The 17,854-nt window shown below is 54.0% G+C and overlaps 7 protein-coding genes across 7 annotated transcripts; 3 read left to right on the forward strand and 4 right to left on the reverse strand.

Moving 5' to 3' along the window:
* Window positions 1-299: 299 nt before the first annotated feature.
* SETTUDRAFT_163972 (uncharacterized protein) lies at window positions 300-2,308 on the reverse strand. Its single transcript, XM_008029541.1, has 3 exons — window positions 2,201-2,308; window positions 641-2,131; window positions 300-585 (listed from the first exon to the last, which is right to left on the reverse strand). The coding sequence occupies exons 1-3, from the start codon at window positions 2,201-2,203 to the stop codon at window positions 496-498; spliced, it is 1,584 nt and encodes a 527-aa protein (XP_008027732.1). The 5' UTR covers window positions 2,204-2,308; the 3' UTR covers window positions 300-495.
* A 749-nt stretch (window positions 2,309-3,057) lies between these two features.
* SETTUDRAFT_154878 (uncharacterized protein) lies at window positions 3,058-5,871 on the forward strand (the record flags this gene model as incomplete). Its single annotated transcript, XM_008029542.1, has 2 exons — window positions 3,058-5,791; window positions 5,849-5,871. The coding sequence occupies 2 exons, from the start codon at window positions 3,058-3,060 to the stop codon at window positions 5,869-5,871; spliced, it is 2,757 nt and encodes a 918-aa protein (XP_008027733.1).
* Window positions 5,872-7,857: 1,986 nt separating this feature from the next.
* SETTUDRAFT_154879 (uncharacterized protein) lies at window positions 7,858-9,395 on the forward strand (the record flags this gene model as incomplete). Its single annotated transcript, XM_008029543.1, has 6 exons — window positions 7,858-7,871; window positions 7,943-8,103; window positions 8,158-8,409; window positions 8,479-8,770; window positions 8,825-9,112; window positions 9,137-9,395. The coding sequence occupies 6 exons, from the start codon at window positions 7,858-7,860 to the stop codon at window positions 9,393-9,395; spliced, it is 1,266 nt and encodes a 421-aa protein (XP_008027734.1).
* Window positions 9,396-9,940: 545 nt separating this feature from the next.
* Window positions 9,941-12,715, forward strand: SETTUDRAFT_20822 (uncharacterized protein; the record flags this gene model as incomplete). Its single annotated transcript, XM_008028746.1, has 2 exons — window positions 9,941-11,914; window positions 12,002-12,715. The coding sequence occupies 2 exons, from the start codon at window positions 9,941-9,943 to the stop codon at window positions 12,713-12,715; spliced, it is 2,688 nt and encodes an 895-aa protein (XP_008026937.1).
* A 14-nt stretch (window positions 12,716-12,729) lies between these two features.
* On the reverse strand, window positions 12,730-14,028 carry SETTUDRAFT_163975 (uncharacterized protein). Its single transcript, XM_008029544.1, has 5 exons — window positions 13,898-14,028; window positions 13,764-13,824; window positions 13,610-13,704; window positions 13,241-13,546; window positions 12,730-13,187 (listed from the first exon to the last, which is right to left on the reverse strand). Exons 1-5 carry the CDS (start codon window positions 13,997-13,999, stop codon window positions 12,987-12,989), a joined length of 765 nt encoding a protein of 254 aa, XP_008027735.1. The 5' UTR covers window positions 14,000-14,028; the 3' UTR covers window positions 12,730-12,986.
* A 302-nt stretch (window positions 14,029-14,330) lies between these two features.
* SETTUDRAFT_20824 (uncharacterized protein) lies at window positions 14,331-15,157 on the reverse strand (the record flags this gene model as incomplete). The annotated part of the gene is made up of 2 exons (XM_008028747.1): window positions 14,331-14,802; window positions 14,856-15,157. The coding sequence occupies 2 exons, from the start codon at window positions 15,155-15,157 to the stop codon at window positions 14,331-14,333; spliced, it is 774 nt and encodes a 257-aa protein (XP_008026938.1).
* Window positions 15,158-16,520: 1,363 nt separating this feature from the next.
* Window positions 16,521-17,253, reverse strand: SETTUDRAFT_91125 (glycoside hydrolase family 11 protein; the record flags this gene model as incomplete). The annotated part of the gene is made up of 2 exons (XM_008029545.1): window positions 16,521-16,935; window positions 17,000-17,253. The coding sequence occupies 2 exons, from the start codon at window positions 17,251-17,253 to the stop codon at window positions 16,521-16,523; spliced, it is 669 nt and encodes a 222-aa protein (XP_008027736.1).
* Window positions 17,254-17,854: the final 601 nt, after the last annotated feature.

Below are 17,854 nucleotides of genomic sequence, written 5' to 3' on the forward strand. Positions count from 1 at the left end.
TATATATATTAAAGCCTATTGATCTCACCACCAAAATATATCGTGATAATATCTATTTGGTGTGGCTCTATAGCCTCGTTTTTAAGGTAGTTTTGGTGAGGCCGCGCGCGCACTTTGTGGTGGGGCTAGTTATTAATTAGAAATCAATACCATGATAGAGACTTTTGAGCACACATCTCTCTTTCTTTCTCTCTCTCTCTCTCACACACACACACACGTAATGATTTTCTGTTTTATCGCAAAGGACGAGGGGTATCAATTCTGATTATAGATCCACACACGTAATTTAAGTTTTTTTTCTCAGCGCAAATCGTATCATTCCAGGTATATTGTCTATCTGGCCTCTCTCACTCTCACACCTTACCTCTCCGATTCCTTGAATAACAAGGAATTTCACACCCTGCTTTTCAACCCCACCGTATTTTTTCCTTTGCTACATACAGCCAATACTTGGTTCCGCTTGTGGCCTCACCAGTTGTCAACTTTTCAGGCCGTCTATGAGATGATGTAGTTTTCAGCAACAGACTTGACGTCCTTGGAGAAGTTGATGTCTTGGCCCATGGAGAGCAGAGTTACGGACGAGACCTGAGGTATTGGTTAGTACAAGAGTTTTGGAGGAATAACAACCGAAAAAACCTACATCGACATCGACAAAAGGTGTGGCCTTGCTAAAACGAATGCTCATGGGGAAAAACTCCGAGTCACTACCGGCTTGGGCCTCGAATTCAAAGCTGCCAGAGCTGTTTGCCTCGTCCACGGCTCCAATGTTCCACTCGATGCTGTCGCCGCTGACTTCGTATACGGCGTCAAAGGAAGAAACGTTTGGCTCGTCTGTCTGGTAGGGAATGGTGATGGCCACGTCCTTCAGCGAGTCGCCGCCAGTGAGCTCATACTCAACCGTGATGTTGTACATGTTGCCTGACTCCTCGACCCACACACGGAACGTAATGGGCGGGTCAGAGACATCGTCCGGTCGTGGTGCCAGCTTCCACTTCATGACGCCAATACCCATGTTCGAGGGAAAGCCCTTGCTCGTGTCGGCAAGCTGAATCACCTTGCTATTCTTGAATATGGTCTTGTCGACCTTGGGATGTGTCATCAACTGGGCGCCGCGAGTATCTCCTGTGGCCAGGTCTAGCTTGACCTGTGTGAAGGAAGGATCCGTAATCTTGAGCTGCATCTCGCCCTTGACTTCAAACGACTTGAGCAGACCTTCGCGGTCTAGTCGGGCCGAGATGGTCTCGTTGGTAGTGATGTGAACGGCCTCGCGGTCGGTTGAGGTAGATGGGCGTGCGCTTGATGGGGCTGCAGCAGCGTGTGCACTTGGCTTGGGTGCAACAAGAGGTTCCTCTTCAGCTGGCGCGGCTTCGCCAGTCACTTGCTCGTACATGTTACTGGTCTTGTTCTTCTTGCCAAGCTGCATGCCCTTCTTGCCGAGAGCCAATGGCTTGCTTGTAGCCTTCTTTTTCTCGGCTTCATACGAGTCGTATGTGTCGGTAACGTTGGTTGTTGGCACGCTGGGTGTGAAAGCGGGATACGAGGGTGAGCGACTGCCCATACCACCCATGCTCCCCATACCGCCACCCATGCCTCCACCTGCTCGCTGCGTCCTCGACATTTCCTTGCGCTGCATCTCGAGCTGCTTGGCGCGACGTTTGCGCTCTTCTGAAGCCTCGAGCTCCTTATTCCGTGCGATAATCTCTTGGATACGCTCCTCGTGCGACTCCATGTCCAAGAAAGTCTTGATCTGGCTCATGGTCAAGTTCTCCCGATAACCCAACGTGACAATCTCGTCAAAGGCCGTCAGAAGCTCAAAGGCATTCTTGAGGATCTCGCGCTCGTCCAGAGACTTGCATATCGAGGAGCAGACCTGGGCGAATAGGTGCAGCGAGTTGATGTCTTGCAGGATGTTGGATTGCAGGTTGGTGATCAAGACCATGTATAGTTCGTCGAGGGGCTGGTAGACGTAGCGCACGTTGTCCTGTTCGCAGGTGGTATGCTGGGTTCCGCTGTCGGCGAGCTTGGGAAAGGAAGCGAGGAGAGCCTCGATACGGGAGCGCTGCATTTCGCGAAATTGGCGCGAGAGGACGGCCTTGCCGCCTCTTGTGCATATTGAAGCTGCGAGGACCACCTGGCTTCGTCAGCTGGGTGTGTCGTGGCCAGGAAGCCCAATGCCCTGGGGCCTGGGGCGGTTTCATACCATTGTGACTGTAGTCTAGCGGAGACTGCCGGAGGATGGCGTAGCAGACTGGAAAGTGGTGGTTTCGTGGGGATGGGCCGTGGACTTGAAGACGTGAAGCCGCGTTGCTGCAGGTGGTGGGGAATATTATCGAGACGGAAAGATGTCAGGAACGCAAGTGTGCCTTGGCGACAGGTTCCAGGAAGTAGGGCAGAGGCAGCCAAAGCAGGCAGCAAGACACGTTGAATTGTCTTTGTATGCTTGGTGGCCAGGACTTCTCCTAGAATGCAACCTCACCCGTCGCAACACCTGGAGGTTCCAAGTGGACACCTGGAGTCACGTGCAGCTTGCGTTTGCCTAGCGCCGATTCCGCATCCAAGTAGCCTCTGGCTCCGTGCCACTTCACCAGCACCCGCAGCTCTTTCACTACAAGACTCGCATCTCGGCGCCTTCTTCTGCCTGCTCATACTGTCGCGCAAAGACGATCCCGCAAAGAGTCCAGCAGTCTCGAGTTTGTCTGCCTGTGTTTATCAAACGCCCATACCCATCTGCCCGCCACTTGCCCGTTTCCGCCACCAGACTTTCCCGCCCTAGCGTGGCCACCACTCTGTGGTCTTTGTCTCATTTCCAAGCAATCCTTTTCATTCTCACTCAGCCCAGATCTCTACGACTGCACAGCAGCCTGCCAACGCTCCGCCATGCGACACTAGCTTTGACCTGACACTGTGCACACATTCTTGAGCTCGCGTAACGGTGTTGCGCATTGCCACTTTGTGATTTGCACCGAGCTGTGACGCGCTCCCCACGCTCCTTTTATCTACGCGTTTCCGACCGACAACCCACCCGCAAGCCCCTTTTGACACCACCCGATCCCTATCATGGCTACCGCTACACATCCTACGCCTAGTGTCGACATCACCCCCGCTGATGACATGGATCTGCACTCTGACAATGGCGCCTTCGAATACAACGACGGTGACATCGATCTAGATCTAGAGCCTCCCCCCTCTTACGGTCCCGACGATGACGTCTCTATCAACGATGCGGCCTCAGTGAGCGGAATGGATGCCCAGGCTGGAGCCGGCGGCGACAACGATGATTACATGGTTGACCAAGAGGACGTCATTGAGGAAGATTATGGTTACCGAGATGATGACGGCGACACAATCGCCGAACAGTCTGTTGCAGCGGATAATATGGCGACCCAGACGCAAGAGGAAATCCAAGATGAAGATTTACTTGACTATTCCGACCAGGAAGATGGCAACGAGGACACAGTCCTTGGTTCTCCTTGGCAGCAACATCATGATTCTATGGAAGACGAGCCTGATCAGACTGAGGAGATGCCTGGTCAGAATGAGGATGTACCTGTTCAGGAAGACATACCTACACAAGAAGACATGCCTACTCAGGAAGACGTACCTGCGCAGGAAGACGTGTCTGCGCAGGAAGATGCATCTACTCAGCAAGACGAGATACCTGCTGATTTACAAGCTCTAATGACCATGGCCGCGAACAGAAAATCACAGAGTCCACTTGCCCACCCTGAAAACGTTCCCGAGGCCAGTCCGTCAGCCAACAATCATGAGTCTCCAACGCAGCCCCAGTCGGCAGACCCCAGCAGGGAAAACGTCCAGACTGATGGTGAGGGCGGTGTTATGCTCCAAAGCCAAGAAGAATATGCAAGTGCCGAGACCAGTCACAGCGACGTGGCGCATCCGAGTCAAGATCACCATGAACATGTTCAAGACAGTGAAAACCAGGGAGATGATTCATTTGAGCTACGGCCTGTTACTGTGAACTGGATGGGCGAAGAACTATGGCTCTTCAAGCAGCATGACTATGAGAATAGCGGAGACTGGCTCCTCGAAGACATTTCAGTGGTCAAAGCGAGCCTGTCGACTCTCTTTCAAGCATGCCGTTCGGCTGTTGGAGAAGAAGCATTACAGGGAATGGAGATTGGCTTTCGCTTTGAGCACTTCGAGAACATGGAGCTGTTTGAGGAGAACACGGCATGTGTAGCCGTGTCGCTCGAACGCCTGCTGAGCTATTACCATTCGCTCCATGCACAAGATGGTAACAACACGCCAGATTCGTTCTACATAACACTGATGTATCGCCCACGCTTCGCCACTTTGCTCGCAGACATTGCCCGATGCGCTGATCAGGGTCGTGGCTACTCTGGCCTTGAAGCAGCTATTGCTGCAGGCGAGACTCACTTTAACAGCGCATCCATTTCTCTTCCTGTTGAGAATCTCAACGAGTGGGAAAGCGATGGACAAGAACAAGAGCAGGATCAGAGTCAAGATGAGAATCAGGATCAAGAGCATGTGGATGACGAGGAGCGTGAGCACGAAAGACATGCGAGCGAGCGGGAGCATGAGGAAAACCAGAGCAACCCAGAAGATGTGGAGAATGAAAAGGAGCAAAATCACGCAGAAGACGAGATCCAGCAAGAAGCCGAGGTTTCAATTCAGATGGGAGATCAAGCTGAATTTGAACATGAACAACAGGTTTATGTGGAAACTCAGTCCCAGCAAGATGGCGGATATGAGCACGATCACGAGTCAGGTGATGATTCGCAAGACGCTCACGAGGAAGGGGGTGTGGAAATTCACGAGAACGAAGAGGCAGCGGCAGCGGCTGTGGTTGAGACCGAGCAAGTGTCCAGCGAAGGCCACCAAGAGGACAAGGGTGAAGGCCATGTGCCACCGGCTCCTAGTTCTAGTGAAGCTTCTACAAACCCACCGGAGGTTGTGGAATACCCTGAACCGGCACAGTCACAGTCTGATGAGCGGACCGAGGCCGAATTGGAGGCTCGTCGCTTACAAGAGCAAGGCGACATTATTGATTACAGTGATGAGGAGGATGAGGAATCTGATACTGTCGAGGTGGCAGAGCAGGCATCCCATACCGAGGTACCACCGTCTCCTACCACTGTCCAAGGCGACGAGTCTTCCAACGCGGAGAGGCAGTCATCCATTGCAGAATCACCGATTACTAGCAAACCAGCGAATGCAGAGCATGACGAAACCAGCCTTGATACCACCGAGGAGCCCGACGCTGCAGCTGAACACGGCCAGGCTGAAGGCAACGAAGATGAGCAAGCATACCAGGACTACGTTCAGGCTCCCGAAGGAGGGGGCACTTTTGATGGATTTGAAGCGGATGAAGTGGGCAAAGAAGCAGCAGATTTTCAATATGACGGCGACGCTAACCAAGACTACGGCGAATACGAGTACCAGGACTTGGAGCAACAGGCCGAATTGGAACTCGCCAACGGAGAAGAGTTCAATGGTGGCGAAGACGCTACAGCATATGGTGGAGAGGGCTTTACCGAAGCGAACGATTTCCTGGAGCTGGACCCCGCACAGTGGACGGTGGACCAGGAGCTAGATCAAGACTTTCTTGAGAACACGACCACTGGGCACGATGATGGCGACGCCCAAGGTGAAGAGGACGGTGGGGCTGCACCACCGGCCAACGCAACGTCTCCGGCTGCAGATCCTACGACGGCCTCGTCTACCGATGTCTATGATGTGTCCTCACAAGGACACAAGCGATCTATCGACGAGGCTGGATATGGAATGGATATTGCACCCGACTCTATAGGTATGTTGGAGTGGTTTGGTGGCAAGCGAAAGGCCAAGGCTGACTTGTTGTTTGCAGACGCTAAGCGCGCCCGAGTGTGAAGACGCTCCGTCCTCTGAGTCTTTGGGTCTTCCGATGTACTAACGAGCAGTTGTATGCACTTTTTTGTGTGGAGCGTGTCCGCGCTTGAACTAATGCAGGCAGATACTACCAACAGATATTGCTAGACAGGGCGCGCCATGGGATGTTGAGGGTTGAGAGAGGTGTTAGGTTGCGGCCACCAAAAGGTAAGAGGAAGGTAGTGTCGGGCGGTTTCCTAGTATCATCCCCTGCCACGACGCGGATTGTTCTGCGAGCGGTGCTTTTTCCCCTTTTAGCGGCACTTTATTTGTAGAGCGAGCAGTCAGGCACACGAGGCTTGTTTTGAGGGTGGCATGGGCATCTATGTGGTGGAGGAAGGAAAGGAGTTTGAAGGGATTTTGAGCCATATACCCAGCGCCTTGGGGCGCTTTGCAGGATACGCGTCGGCATGTTGCTAGGGCGCGGGGTTGAATGAGAAGAGTATTTTCCGAGTGTGCAGTGACAGTGGCGAGGTGATTAGTTGCAAATGGTAATGGTTCGTCAGCTGTGCCTCACCAAGTGGGCTTCGGGCCGGGGCCCCTTGGAGATTGTTTTGTGATGACGTGAAAAGAGTCTGAGCGCGGGAGGCGTTGTTATTCTTTTTTACATATTGTGGGGACGGGGGTACGAGGGTTACGAGGCATGCTATTTTGAGATTACTCGATAGGCTCTGGCGAGGCGCAGCCCGTAGACTATATCTCGACGGGCTTCCGGAAGCGGACAGAGTAAGCAGGGCGATTTTCGGCAATTGGAGATGCACGTCACTGGCAGGCCAGGCACGCAAGCAGGCGCACAGGCAAAACGACGTGGGCATGGGGGAGGGGGGTAATGACGGCGCAATATTGCAGGAGGAGACGCCGCGTGGCCTGTCTGACGACGTGATCGGCAAGCTCCGGCCCTGGCAGCAGCGCGTCGAGACCAAAGAGGGGGGGGGAGGGGGCAGTTTGAGGGGAGGAGAGGGGGGCGGCGAGGGGGGCGGCGAGGGGGACGGCGACGGGGAGCGGGTAGCCATTGAGTTTGACGCCAACGGACCAGCCGCTGCCGCCCAGCCGTGAGACGTTGAGATGGGCTGACTGGCCAAGCTGGCGCGACAGATGTGGCACGCCACGCTGCGAAAGACAGCGAGCGATGGAGGATCGAGACGCTTCCCCTTGGCGGCGCTGGCTGCTGGGCCAAGTCAGGGAACAAAACCCGCCTTCGCTTGCTGCTACTGCGGGCGTGCATTCATCGCCTCCTCTTGCAGCCCGTCCGCTCGCTCCTGCAGCCTCTGGCGTGCATACATTCATTTGGACCGCGGCTTCACAAGACAGCAGCCTCGTCCCGCCATCGCCATCCGCCATCCGCCATCCGCCATCCGCCATCGCCATCCTGCATCTGGCCCAGCAGGCACAGGCCCCAGGCCCCAGGCTCCGGGCATAGCCACAGGCACAGGCACAGACAGGCACACGAACAAGCGTTTGGTGAAACACGAACCGCCTCTTCTTGCCAAAGCATCCCCGGCCTGCACCGCCGCTGCTACATGTCCAGCACGCATCCTGCGTTGCATCCACTCGTCCACCACAACCACCACCACCGTTCCATTCCCGGCTGCAGTCGCAGTCGCAGTCACGCGCCGCCCGCCGCCTCGCTGCTTTTTCCTTTTTGGCTTGCTTCCTTTGCCAGGCCACGAGACCGACGCTATCGATAGCCCACACGCACCCAAGCCGAAGCCGCCGCCGCCGCCGCTGTCGCTACGCTACCAAGAGTACGCTACGCAACGCAGCGCTACGCAACGCAGCGCTACGCAACGCAGCGCTACGCAACGCAGCGCAGCACAACGTCAACGCGGCACTCCGCAGCTTCGCAGCTTCCCCCAACGCACACACACCCCTCTGCGCGCCTCAACACTGACACCCGCCCCCTCTGCTCTGGCTGCCGAACCCCCCCAGACAGGTCGCATAGGCCTCCACACATACACACACGCCGCCATGGTGGAAGACAAGTACGTCGTCGTGCGCCGGCACAGCGCCGCCAGCAAAAGCACGGCCGACGGGCGACTGACTGTGACGCCAGATACATTGGACTCATGCTGGCCATGAGCTCCTCCCTTGCCATCGGCGCGAGTTTTGTCATCACCAAAAAGGGCCTCAATGCCTCCATCGAGAAGCATGGCTTCAACGGAGACGGCTTCGGATATTTGCAGAACCCGGTGTGGTGGGCGGGCATCATAACCAGTCAGCACGCCTACATCCTGGCCCTTGGTGACGTGCAGCGCTGACTCCTTACAGTGGTCCTAGGCGAGATATTCAACTTCGCCGCCTACGCGTTTGCGCCCGCCATCCTCGTGACCCCCCTTGGAGCTCTCTCAGTTCTCATCGGCGCCGTGCTCGGCTCATACTTTTTGGACGAACAATTGGGACTCTTGGGCAAGATTGGCTGCGCGATATGTCTCATCGGCTCCGTCATTATCGTGCTCCACGCGCCGCCCGACAAGGAGGTCCAGTCGGTTGAGGAGATCCTGAACCTCGCCCTGCAGCCTGGTACGCCCACGTCGCCTTTTGCTGTACTTTTGCATGCCCAACAACAACTAACAAGACTCCCAAACACAGGCTTCCTTTTCTACTGCGCCTTCTGCATCGTCTTCTGCGTCTTCATGATCTACAAGATCGCGCCAAAGTACGGTCGCAAGAATCCCCTCATCTACCTTTCCATCTGCTCCACGTCTGGCTCCGTCTCCATCATGTTCATCAAGGCTTTCGGCATTGCGCTCAAGATGACCTTTGCGGGCAACAACCAATTCACGCATCCTTCGACGTATGTCTTCGTCATCCTGGTCTTGGGCTGTATCCTCACTCAGATGAACTACTTCAACAAGGCGCTGAGCCAGTTTTCCACAAACATGTACGTCTCAAAACTGCGACGTTTCGGCTGCTTGTGCTGACACGTGCGACGTAGTGTAAACCCCCTCTACTATGTAACTTTTACGACATGCACTCTGGTTGCTTCATGCCTCTTGTTCCAGGGGTTCAACACTACATCTACAGTCAACACTGTGTCTCTCCTTTGTGGTTTCCTTATTATCTTTTCCGGTGTATACCTTCTCAATCTTTCGCGCGAAGATCCCAACGGCAACCAGTCACTCGGCTCCCGATTCACCGACGGCCCCCCATCCGATGCCATTTCTGGATTCCCTACAAGGCGCAGCATGCAATCGCGACGCAGCGAAGATCTTTTTGAGCGCCAGTCGATGGGCATTGCCCGAAACAGCAGGTCTGGCAGGAACAGCAGGTCGAGCTATGCGGATGCTGGTGACCGAAGCGCGCTGATGCACGACTATGATGCCGAGAACCAATTCGAGCTCAGCGACCTCGCCGACAGTGACGATGACCTTGAAAGCGGTCGAAACGCAAAGCGAACCAGCTTTGACGAAGACACGCGATTGAACGGCAGACTAAGCGGCACAGGCCGAGGGCGTGTCCAGAAAGAGTCTGTGCAGCCCAAGAGGAATAATTCGTCGCGTCGATAGAAAGAGGCAGAGCATGGCGGGCGTGGGCGCATAGAAGCCTTTGCTAATCTAGCCGCCCACGGGAACATTCTGCCCACTTCGCCTCTTTGGGATAGATATGGTTTGCGCAAGGCATCACATCGCATCGTGGCGTTTATCGGTTGTTGAGGTATTGTTTAGAGAAATTGGGAAAGGGGCACCTGGGCTAAAGGTGCCAGCCACTTGTACTTGTACTATGACAGCATGACATTGGATACCCAGAGGAATCCCGGCGATATATGGGTATCATTTTCTTTTGTGTATGAATAGGAATCATTCGTATCCCCCAAAATATAGAACCGCAATGAGTGAGCCGTTGACAGACGGTAACGGTAGTGTCAGAATGCCGAGCACCACAGCATTGCCCCGCATCTTCTTTGACATGGCTAGGCGTGAGCTGACTTGGAACGTGACAACGCGCGGGTGCGCTAGTCAGCTTTGGTCTAGAACGCGCATCCGCAAACAAATCACCATCACCCTCATTGACCTGTCGCACAACGGCCCTCGAGGCCAACCATTCCACAGCCATGGCGACTAAAAATTCGACCCAAGCGCCTCAGCTGTTGCAGCAGGCAGAGAAAATTCTGCTGCATCCAATTCACCCGCATCTCATCTCCTACTGCCCTAGCATGGACTTGGTGGCCGTGGTCACGGATGAAGAGAACCTAGACGTCTACAGAATCAACGGCCAAAGAGCCTTTGGCCTCAAGAGAAAGAGCGAGGATGTGCGTGTTGATGCGATGCAGTGGGAATTCAATGGCAAGAGTATCGCGGTGAGTTGGAGCAATGGGAGCACCGATCTCATTAGCGCGGAAACAGGCAAGGTAACGCATAAGGATGTCATGCTGCCGGAAGTGGAAGGAGGGGGCAGTAGCATGACTGAAGAGGAGGCACCCGCGCGGGTTAAATGTATAGGCTGGGGTCTGAACTTTATTGATGTTCAGGCTGTAAAAAAGAGAACGGGCTGGACATCGAAGAAGAACGGCGCCGCCCCTGAGCAGACTGATGTCTTTGGGAACCCTACGACGGAAGACTGGGATGCTTTCAAGGATGACACAACATTGGAAGACTTTTTGCAGCGACAGCCCGATCTCCAGACGTTGGACATTGCGCCCGATCTGCCTGACCAACTCGCGATGATGGACACAGAAGCGCTGCTGCCCAAGCTTCCTGCAATACCGCTGCCGCCAGCATTACCATTCATGCGCGTCTCGCAGGCAGATTCTGGAGCGTTTAGCTCCCAAGCCGAGGTGGATTCGTTGCTTCACTCGCACCACTTGAAAGACCACAATTCTGTCCATATGTTCATCCGCTTGTCAGACCGGGGCACCGTGCATCCATCCATCTACGATTCTCTGGAAACTGTAAATGTCCAGCTACCAAAAGCATGGAACGCATCACATACGCCGCTGCTGCACACAAGCCATCCATACAGCTGCACGCACAACCTTTTGATGCAGACCACTTCCACCGCCTCACCAGCAAAGAAGAGTCTTGCATTCATCCCTCTTACCTTGAATTTCATACCAACAGCAGGAATTTACCTGCATCTCATCGCGGCGAAGACATCGCAACTACAAAACCTTCTTCTATATATTACGCAAACCCTGCAACGCGTGCGAGCCTTCTTCAAACACGCGCAAGATCTGCCCCGCAAGTTTATGATGAACATTAGCGAAACACTTGAAGAGAAGGGCCTGGGCGACCTGGTCACAAATCTATTCCATATAGCGTGTACAGGAAACTGTAATCCGGTAATGAAGGAATGGCTTGTTGATGAGCTAGCAGAAGCAGGCCACAAGCGCTGGGACACGACCGTCACGACATCCTTCACCACACTGCTCGCCCTTCTCCACGAGAACCTCATTCCAGCATTAGACCGTTGCTCCATTGTCATATCACGGCTGCGAGGTCTCGCACAGTTCCACGACCGCGACTGGATCTTCAGCGGCCCCATTACCGACTTCTCTGCTCTTCTCGAAACGCTGAAAAACATGAGGCTGCTAGCCCATACCGCCATGCTGTACGCATCCGAAGAGAAACGCCAGTTCTACAGCTTCAGCAAGTGGCTGCGCTTTACGATTGATTTCGAGGCTACAGAGCCAGAGTCACAGTCGCGCATGGAGATGGAACAACGGGACCCCGGCGTCGACGTGTCGCAGGTCCTTGCATACATCCAGTATGGCCTGACCAAATCCGATCTCACTCCGTATTTGCAACCAGAAGCCCAGCTCGATGCCAAGAGTCGCGAGAACGAAGCGTCCAGCTACGAAGACACCAAGAAGGCGATTGAACTGCTGAAACAGGGCGCAACCTTCAAGGAAGAAGCCCTCTGTCTGGAACACGTGCTCACGCACCTGGCAACGGGCGTGACGGGCCTGCTCAAGCAAGTCAGCAAATGGCAGCAAGCAAACATCCAGATGGACTCTGGCCTTGTGCTTGAAGAACTCGGCGACGGAGACGAAAACACGACTGTCTTGGACATGCGCATGGTACCAGAGGTACGTCTCTCATGCCCATTTCCGCCCTCGTCCCAAACACCCTACACCAACTCTTTTATATGTACTAACCCACCTTATTCTCCCCAGCATTCTCCCGAACCAGCCCCAGACACCATATCAACATACATTCTCTTCGCCTCGCCATCCACGCCTGCACGCCTGCACATCCACCGCCTCACCCACGCACACAGTATATCGCATCTCCCGCGCGACCTGTACGCTCACGCCCTTTGCACGCTCGACTTTTCCACCTCCTCGCCATCTGCAAAGCTGCTCGACGCCAAATTCGCAGACGACACCACGTTATTGCTTCTCCTGCAGCGCTCGCACTCGGACCGCAAGCATCAAAATGTCATTGTGTCGCTGCCGTATGCGCGACTGGAGTCGCCTTCCCCGGCGGGAGATAAACACCATAAACAGCTCGTTTCGTATGAGCCTATTGCTTCTGCTGCACAGGCGGCCACCCTGCTTCCTCACGGCGAGGCGGTGGCGGCCGCCGCACGACACGTTATCCGCGTTACGCCTGAGAGTGTGGACAAGTACACGCGACATGTATTTGAAGGGCGGTTTACGCCGCTTCGGTTGGTGGTAAATGGGCGAAAGAACAGGAGAGTCATTGTGGTCTTGGGTAGTGACAGGAAGCATTACCGGGTGCTGGATATGGATTTCAGGGTCAAGAAGAAGAGGGATAGCAACAAGGGTGGCGCAGGGGGTGACGACAGCGACAGCGACACTGACGATGGAAATGACGGAGACAAAAGGGGCCACCAAGACCAAGACGTTGAGATGGGCGGAGCATAGTGTAGTAAAGTCTTCATGCAATTACCACCAGAAGCTTCAATCATATCAAGCACGCTTCAGAAGTACAGACCAGATGCATTTTTATCGGAATCACATTCCCTAAGAACCTATCATGCATGCAAGCCATAGTAGGGAAAAGCCTAGCTTGCCGACAAGTTTCCATTTCGTAAGAACGCCCGGCCACCCGCACAGAGAGGTATGGAGAGAATAACCGACCGCATCATCGTCGTTCCTGTCGTTGCCAAACGCCGCCACATCACAGACAACCACTCTAGTCCTTTGTCTTCTGGGTACCACGGAGCAGACCTGTCCTCCGCGCGGCAATGAGACCGGCCTTTTGACCCTGGGTGGCGTATCTGGAGATGGTCGAGGCTTTACCGATATGCTGGTGGTTACCACCACCGTGAGGGTGGTCGACGGGGTTCATGGCAACACCACGAGTCTTGGGCCAGCTGTTGCGCTTGGCAGCGAACTATCACCGTTGTTAGCGAATGCGTTCCAGCACTCTACATCAATCATGCATACCTTGTGCTTGGCGCGCGACGCCTTCATGAGGGGCTTGTCTGTACGGCCACCACCAGCGACGATACCGACCATACCACGGCATGAGCTGGGGAGAACCTTCTTGGCACCAGAGGGGAGCTTGACACGGGTCTTGCCCTCATCGGGGTTGTGGCCAATGACAGTAACGTAGTTACCAGAGGTACGACCGAGCGCACCACGGTCACCGTTCTTGTCTTCGACGTTGGTGAGGACGGTACCTTCGGGGACCGAGTGGAGGGGGAGCACGTTGCCGATGGTGAGCGCAGCGTTCTTTCCGGCGTAGATGAACTTGGCTCAATGTCAGTCTGCTGTTCCCCCGCGCCTGGAGCAAAAAAGGACCCAAAAACTGACCTGGCCAGTGTACATGCCCTCGTTCGCGATGAACGTCTCGGTGTTGTGCTTGAACTTGTAGGGGTTGCGGAAAGAGACCCTGGCAAGAGGAGCACCTGTTCAAAAATGGTCAATGGGAGTTCCCAATCCACGCATCCGCAAGCTGGCTACTCACCACGACCGGAGTCGTGGACGATCTCCTTTACGACACCCCGGATGTATCCATTGCGCTCAGCCTGTGCCCGTTAGCCCTCCGTTCGCAGTGTGCGTGTCCAATTTTGCCGTGGGTCGCGGGCGGCGGAAACGTACGTAGTCGAGCGTGCGGAACTGGGCGGGGTTCTTGTTCAGGCGGGTGTTGGCCGTGAAGATGGATCCGCGACCCTTACGCTGGTTGCGAATTACCCTACCCATGGCGACGGTGTTGTTGTGAGTAGGAGGTTGTCGTGAGAAGTCTCGAAATCGGGGATTCGATTATTTCGTCGTGCACACTTCTACCTAAGCGAGCAGTTGTTTTAGGCCTAGCGCCCCCACGGACCACCAAACTCTCGCCTTTGGCAATGACCACGAACCACCACATCAAGTCACACCAGCTCTCTATTTTTGCCTGTCATTTTCGGGTAGGGGTTTCCGAACTTTTGCAGAGTAGCCATGATGGGGTAAATGGCTCAAGAGGCAGTTGACTCAGATGACACGCCGACTACGAATCTCAATATTCTACACACGTGCTCCGTATTTCCGCCCGTTACGCCCCGTCTGCAATCAACACAGCAAGAGTCGCATTATCCCACTGCTGACTTGGCTGCGATGCACTCTTCAGCCAACAGTTCGCCGCTATATTATTTTGATACTCATAGTCCAGGCCATTTGTCATGGCGACTGCTCGGCATTTCACAGAGCCTGCGATGATGTTCATGTTGCTGCAAGCGTCCACGCACTGTTGCATCGTGTACGCCAGCATGGCGATGATATCGCCAACCTCGTTCGCATTCCTCCTGGCTATGCAGTCGTATAGTTTGCTGTTGTATGATCTCAGCGTTTGCGGACATGAGTTGTCGATTGTGGGCGTGGCAGCGGGAGATGTCGAGGAAGAAGTCGGACTGTCTGTGACGGTCGACGAGGCTGCTACAGTCACATCCTTGGAGGTGTTGACTGGAAATATGTTTGAGGAACTGATATCTGTAGCAGTAGAAGATATCACAGCCTTATCCTGAGCACTGCCCACATTGTCAGTGGCGCTTCAGTGGCCAGTCTTTGCAAGTCGCCATACCTCGCGTTCTGCACTGCCAACACACCACCTACGCTTCCGCCTATAGTCCCTACGACTAATACAATTGCGACACTGAATAGCGTCCAGAAGTGCTTTCGCCGCAGTCCCAAAACCCTGGAGACCTGCAATGCTGCCGTATCGGTGATTTGATCTTGCGCAGCGGCAGCCTTAGTCGGTTCAGGAGAGTGGATCGGAGACGGCTCAGGGGTTTGATAATATGCACAAACTGAGTGGGGTTGTTCTTGGGTTCGATCGACTTCAAGATGAGACTGTGCGAAGACTACCTGCGGAGCATCTGCCATTGCAAAGGACCTGTGCTGTACCCAGACGGAGAAATACAGATACCAGGCCCAGCATGGCAGAACATGGTCAGCGCTTCAGCCCCCATATCGAACGTTAGACAGGTCGGAATCCACGATAATCAAGTCGTTGGGAACGATGTTGTGTTTCCAGGAGATTATATTACAGGTAACACCGCGTCACCCCTGACTCAGATCCCGTCTCGCCACCCCTTTTTTTTGTGTACACAACAGCTATCAGAGCTGAGACACATTCAATCTACAGCGAACTTTGTTCATCAATAGCTGCATACAGTATGGCAACTGGTTTGTATGTAGAGCGTTTCGTGCATACGTAGACAATGACGTAAGCCTATCTACATGCAAACATGTGCACCGATGAATATCTGCTGTCGCCTGCACATTATGTGTATTTCACTACTCGCTATTGGATGATTTGCACCGGAAAAACTCATCAATACAGTACTCACACCACTAGCGGCACAATGCTATTGAGCAGATTCGAAACAAATCCGCGAATCAAGATGCGGCAGGAATCGACGAATACGAGGAAGAAGCTAGACGTTAACTACGTAGGATGTCCACCCCCCTTCCCACCAATAGACAGTTCTGCGCAGTGTGGCTCAGTCAAGCCATGCACCCCCGTTTCAAGATTTCACACATCCAGGCCCCAGACGAACGACCCGCGGCCCGTCAGGATCCGTCAATTTAGGCTCCAAGTCGAACACGTTACTAACCACACCCCCTCGCAAGCCACACCGCTCCCGGACTGTCACGTCAATTTATCCAGTATCCACTAAGGAAAGAAACAGGGGGTGTCAAGGTGCAATCAATATCCCTGTCTACGCCCCAAATGACCACAAGCCATCCAAGCATCACTTGGCAATATGGAACAAGGCACAGTGGCGATGTCTTGATTTTCTTGTTTTATGATTCACCCAAGGCCGCCAAGTTTATTGGCATCAAGAGCGTCAATCATCATGTTCACGAGAAGAGTAGAGGGATCAAGAGAGAGTTTATGTCAAGAATCTGGAATTTCTAGCTAGTAGAAAGATTGCCAAATCCCAAAGGAGGATTTTTTTTATGTGTGCAGTATATACATTGTAAGGGTGTGTCAAGACCCGTACAAAAGCAAACCAAAAAGAGTAGAATAAGAATGTCCAAGAAGTGAAAAAGATAAACAACAACAACAAAGCTCTGCTTGATGAAAAGTTTTGTTCCCCCGCGACCAAAGCACCTGGCTCTTTCTTCAGTTGAAATTGCGCGAGCAGAGGGTATCCCAGCCCTGACTTGAGTGAAGAAACAGAAGGCGTAGATCATACTGCTTCGTGTGCCCCATCTAGTGGTGGTGTTCGTAGCCAGCAATCTACGAGCCGGAGACGGTGTACTGGGACTTGCCGCCGGCGTTGCCCCAGCCCTCGGTGGAGAGAGTCTGGTAGTTGTGGGTACCAAGCTTCATGCCGAGCTTGGCCCAGGCGTCGAAGTGGCACGAGGTGGTGACGGTGCCGCTGCCGGGCCTCTTGTTCACACGGTTGCTGATGTACTGGGTGAAGGTGGTGGTACCAACAATGGAAGGCTGGTTAACCTGGGTGTGCTTCCAGATGTCGTAGCTAGATCCATCGCAAGTGACAGAGCCCATCTTCTGGCCCTGAGCAGATCCAGAGCCGTTGGAGGTGTACTCCTGGATGTAGTACTCAACAAGGGGGTTGGTGGTCCATCCGTAGACGGAAACGAGGACAGTGCCGGCCCGGGCCTTGGTGGAACCCTTGAACTTGATCTTCCTGTAGGGATGGGTTAGTATGAATGAACGAGTAGAATCAAGAGTTGAGAGTGAGTAGCGCTTACCTGGTAGTACCGGTCTTCCATCCCTTTCCAACGACGAAGTCACCGGCGTTGGAGAAGGTGACCGAGTATCCGTTGTTGGTGGGGCTGAACTGGACGTTGCCGCTGGTCTTGTAGTTCTGGTTGTAGTCCTGGCGGGCAATGAGAGCCTTGCTCTCAGTGTTGAGCTCGAAGTCAGGGACGTCGGCAGTAGGGGCTGCGATGGCAGAGCCAGCGATGGCGGAGATGCCGAGAAGGAGAGAGCTGATGGCAACCATTTTGATGATTTTTGAGTTGCTCAAGAAAGAGTGGTGGGTTGGTGGTTTTGTTGTTGTTTTGTTTGTTGTTGTTGTTGTTGTAAAAAAGGGAGTGAAGAAGTGAAGGTGTGATGCTTGATGAGGAATTAGTTTCTGCCTTGGGAGCAACCATCTATATAGTGATGGACGGGTAAAAAGCCGCGTTGTTCATGGCACCAAAACATATTGCAGTCGTTTCATCCGCCATCTCGAGCGCCCTTCGGTCCCTGCGCACCAGCATTCAGCCACCCTCCTATTGTCCAGGACCTGGCCGCCTTGCTCAGGGCGTCGTGATCACTCTACCGCCAATGAGCGCAGTCGGTGCTGCTGCTGGCATGCGCACTATCCCGCATTCCTCAGCCTGAAGCAAGTAGTGACCCCTACAGTCAATCAAAGCCCGTTAAGCCACGAGTCAGACATATTCGATTTTGTGGGGAAGCCAGGAGATTGAGTGGTGCAGGAGGGTACTATCAATCGTCATGCTTATTTCCCTCGGCAAAAGGCTTGGGAGGCTTAGACCGCTTGGGCTGGCCTTGTCAATGTGCACGACGTGCCGGTGGTTATACTGTCATGCACTGACGTG

Source organism: Exserohilum turcica (assembly GCF_000359705.1).
Source record: "Exserohilum turcica Et28A unplaced genomic scaffold SETTUscaffold_3, whole genome shotgun sequence".
In the NCBI taxonomy this organism is placed as follows: domain Eukaryota; kingdom Fungi; phylum Ascomycota; class Dothideomycetes; order Pleosporales; family Pleosporaceae; genus Exserohilum; species Exserohilum turcicum.

Excerpts from the sequence above, each read along its gene's own strand:
- SETTUDRAFT_163972 (XM_008029541.1), bottom strand. Across the intron at positions 586-640 it reads CACCTTTTGTCGATGTCGAT|GTCTCGTCCGTAACTCTGCT; the intron begins GTAGGTTTTTTC and ends CCAATACCTCAG.
- SETTUDRAFT_163975 (XM_008029544.1), bottom strand. The coding sequence starts at position 13,999 with ATGGGTAGGGTAATTCGCAACCAGCGTAAGGGTCGCGGATCCATCTTC. Across the intron at positions 13,547-13,609 it reads AGGGCATGTACACTGGCCAG|TTCATCTACGCCGGAAAGAA; the intron begins GTCAGTTTTTGG and ends CATTGAGCCAAG. Across the intron at positions 13,188-13,240 it reads CGTCGCGCGCCAAGCACAAG|TTCGCTGCCAAGCGCAACAG; the intron begins GTATGCATGATT and ends CAACGGTGATAG.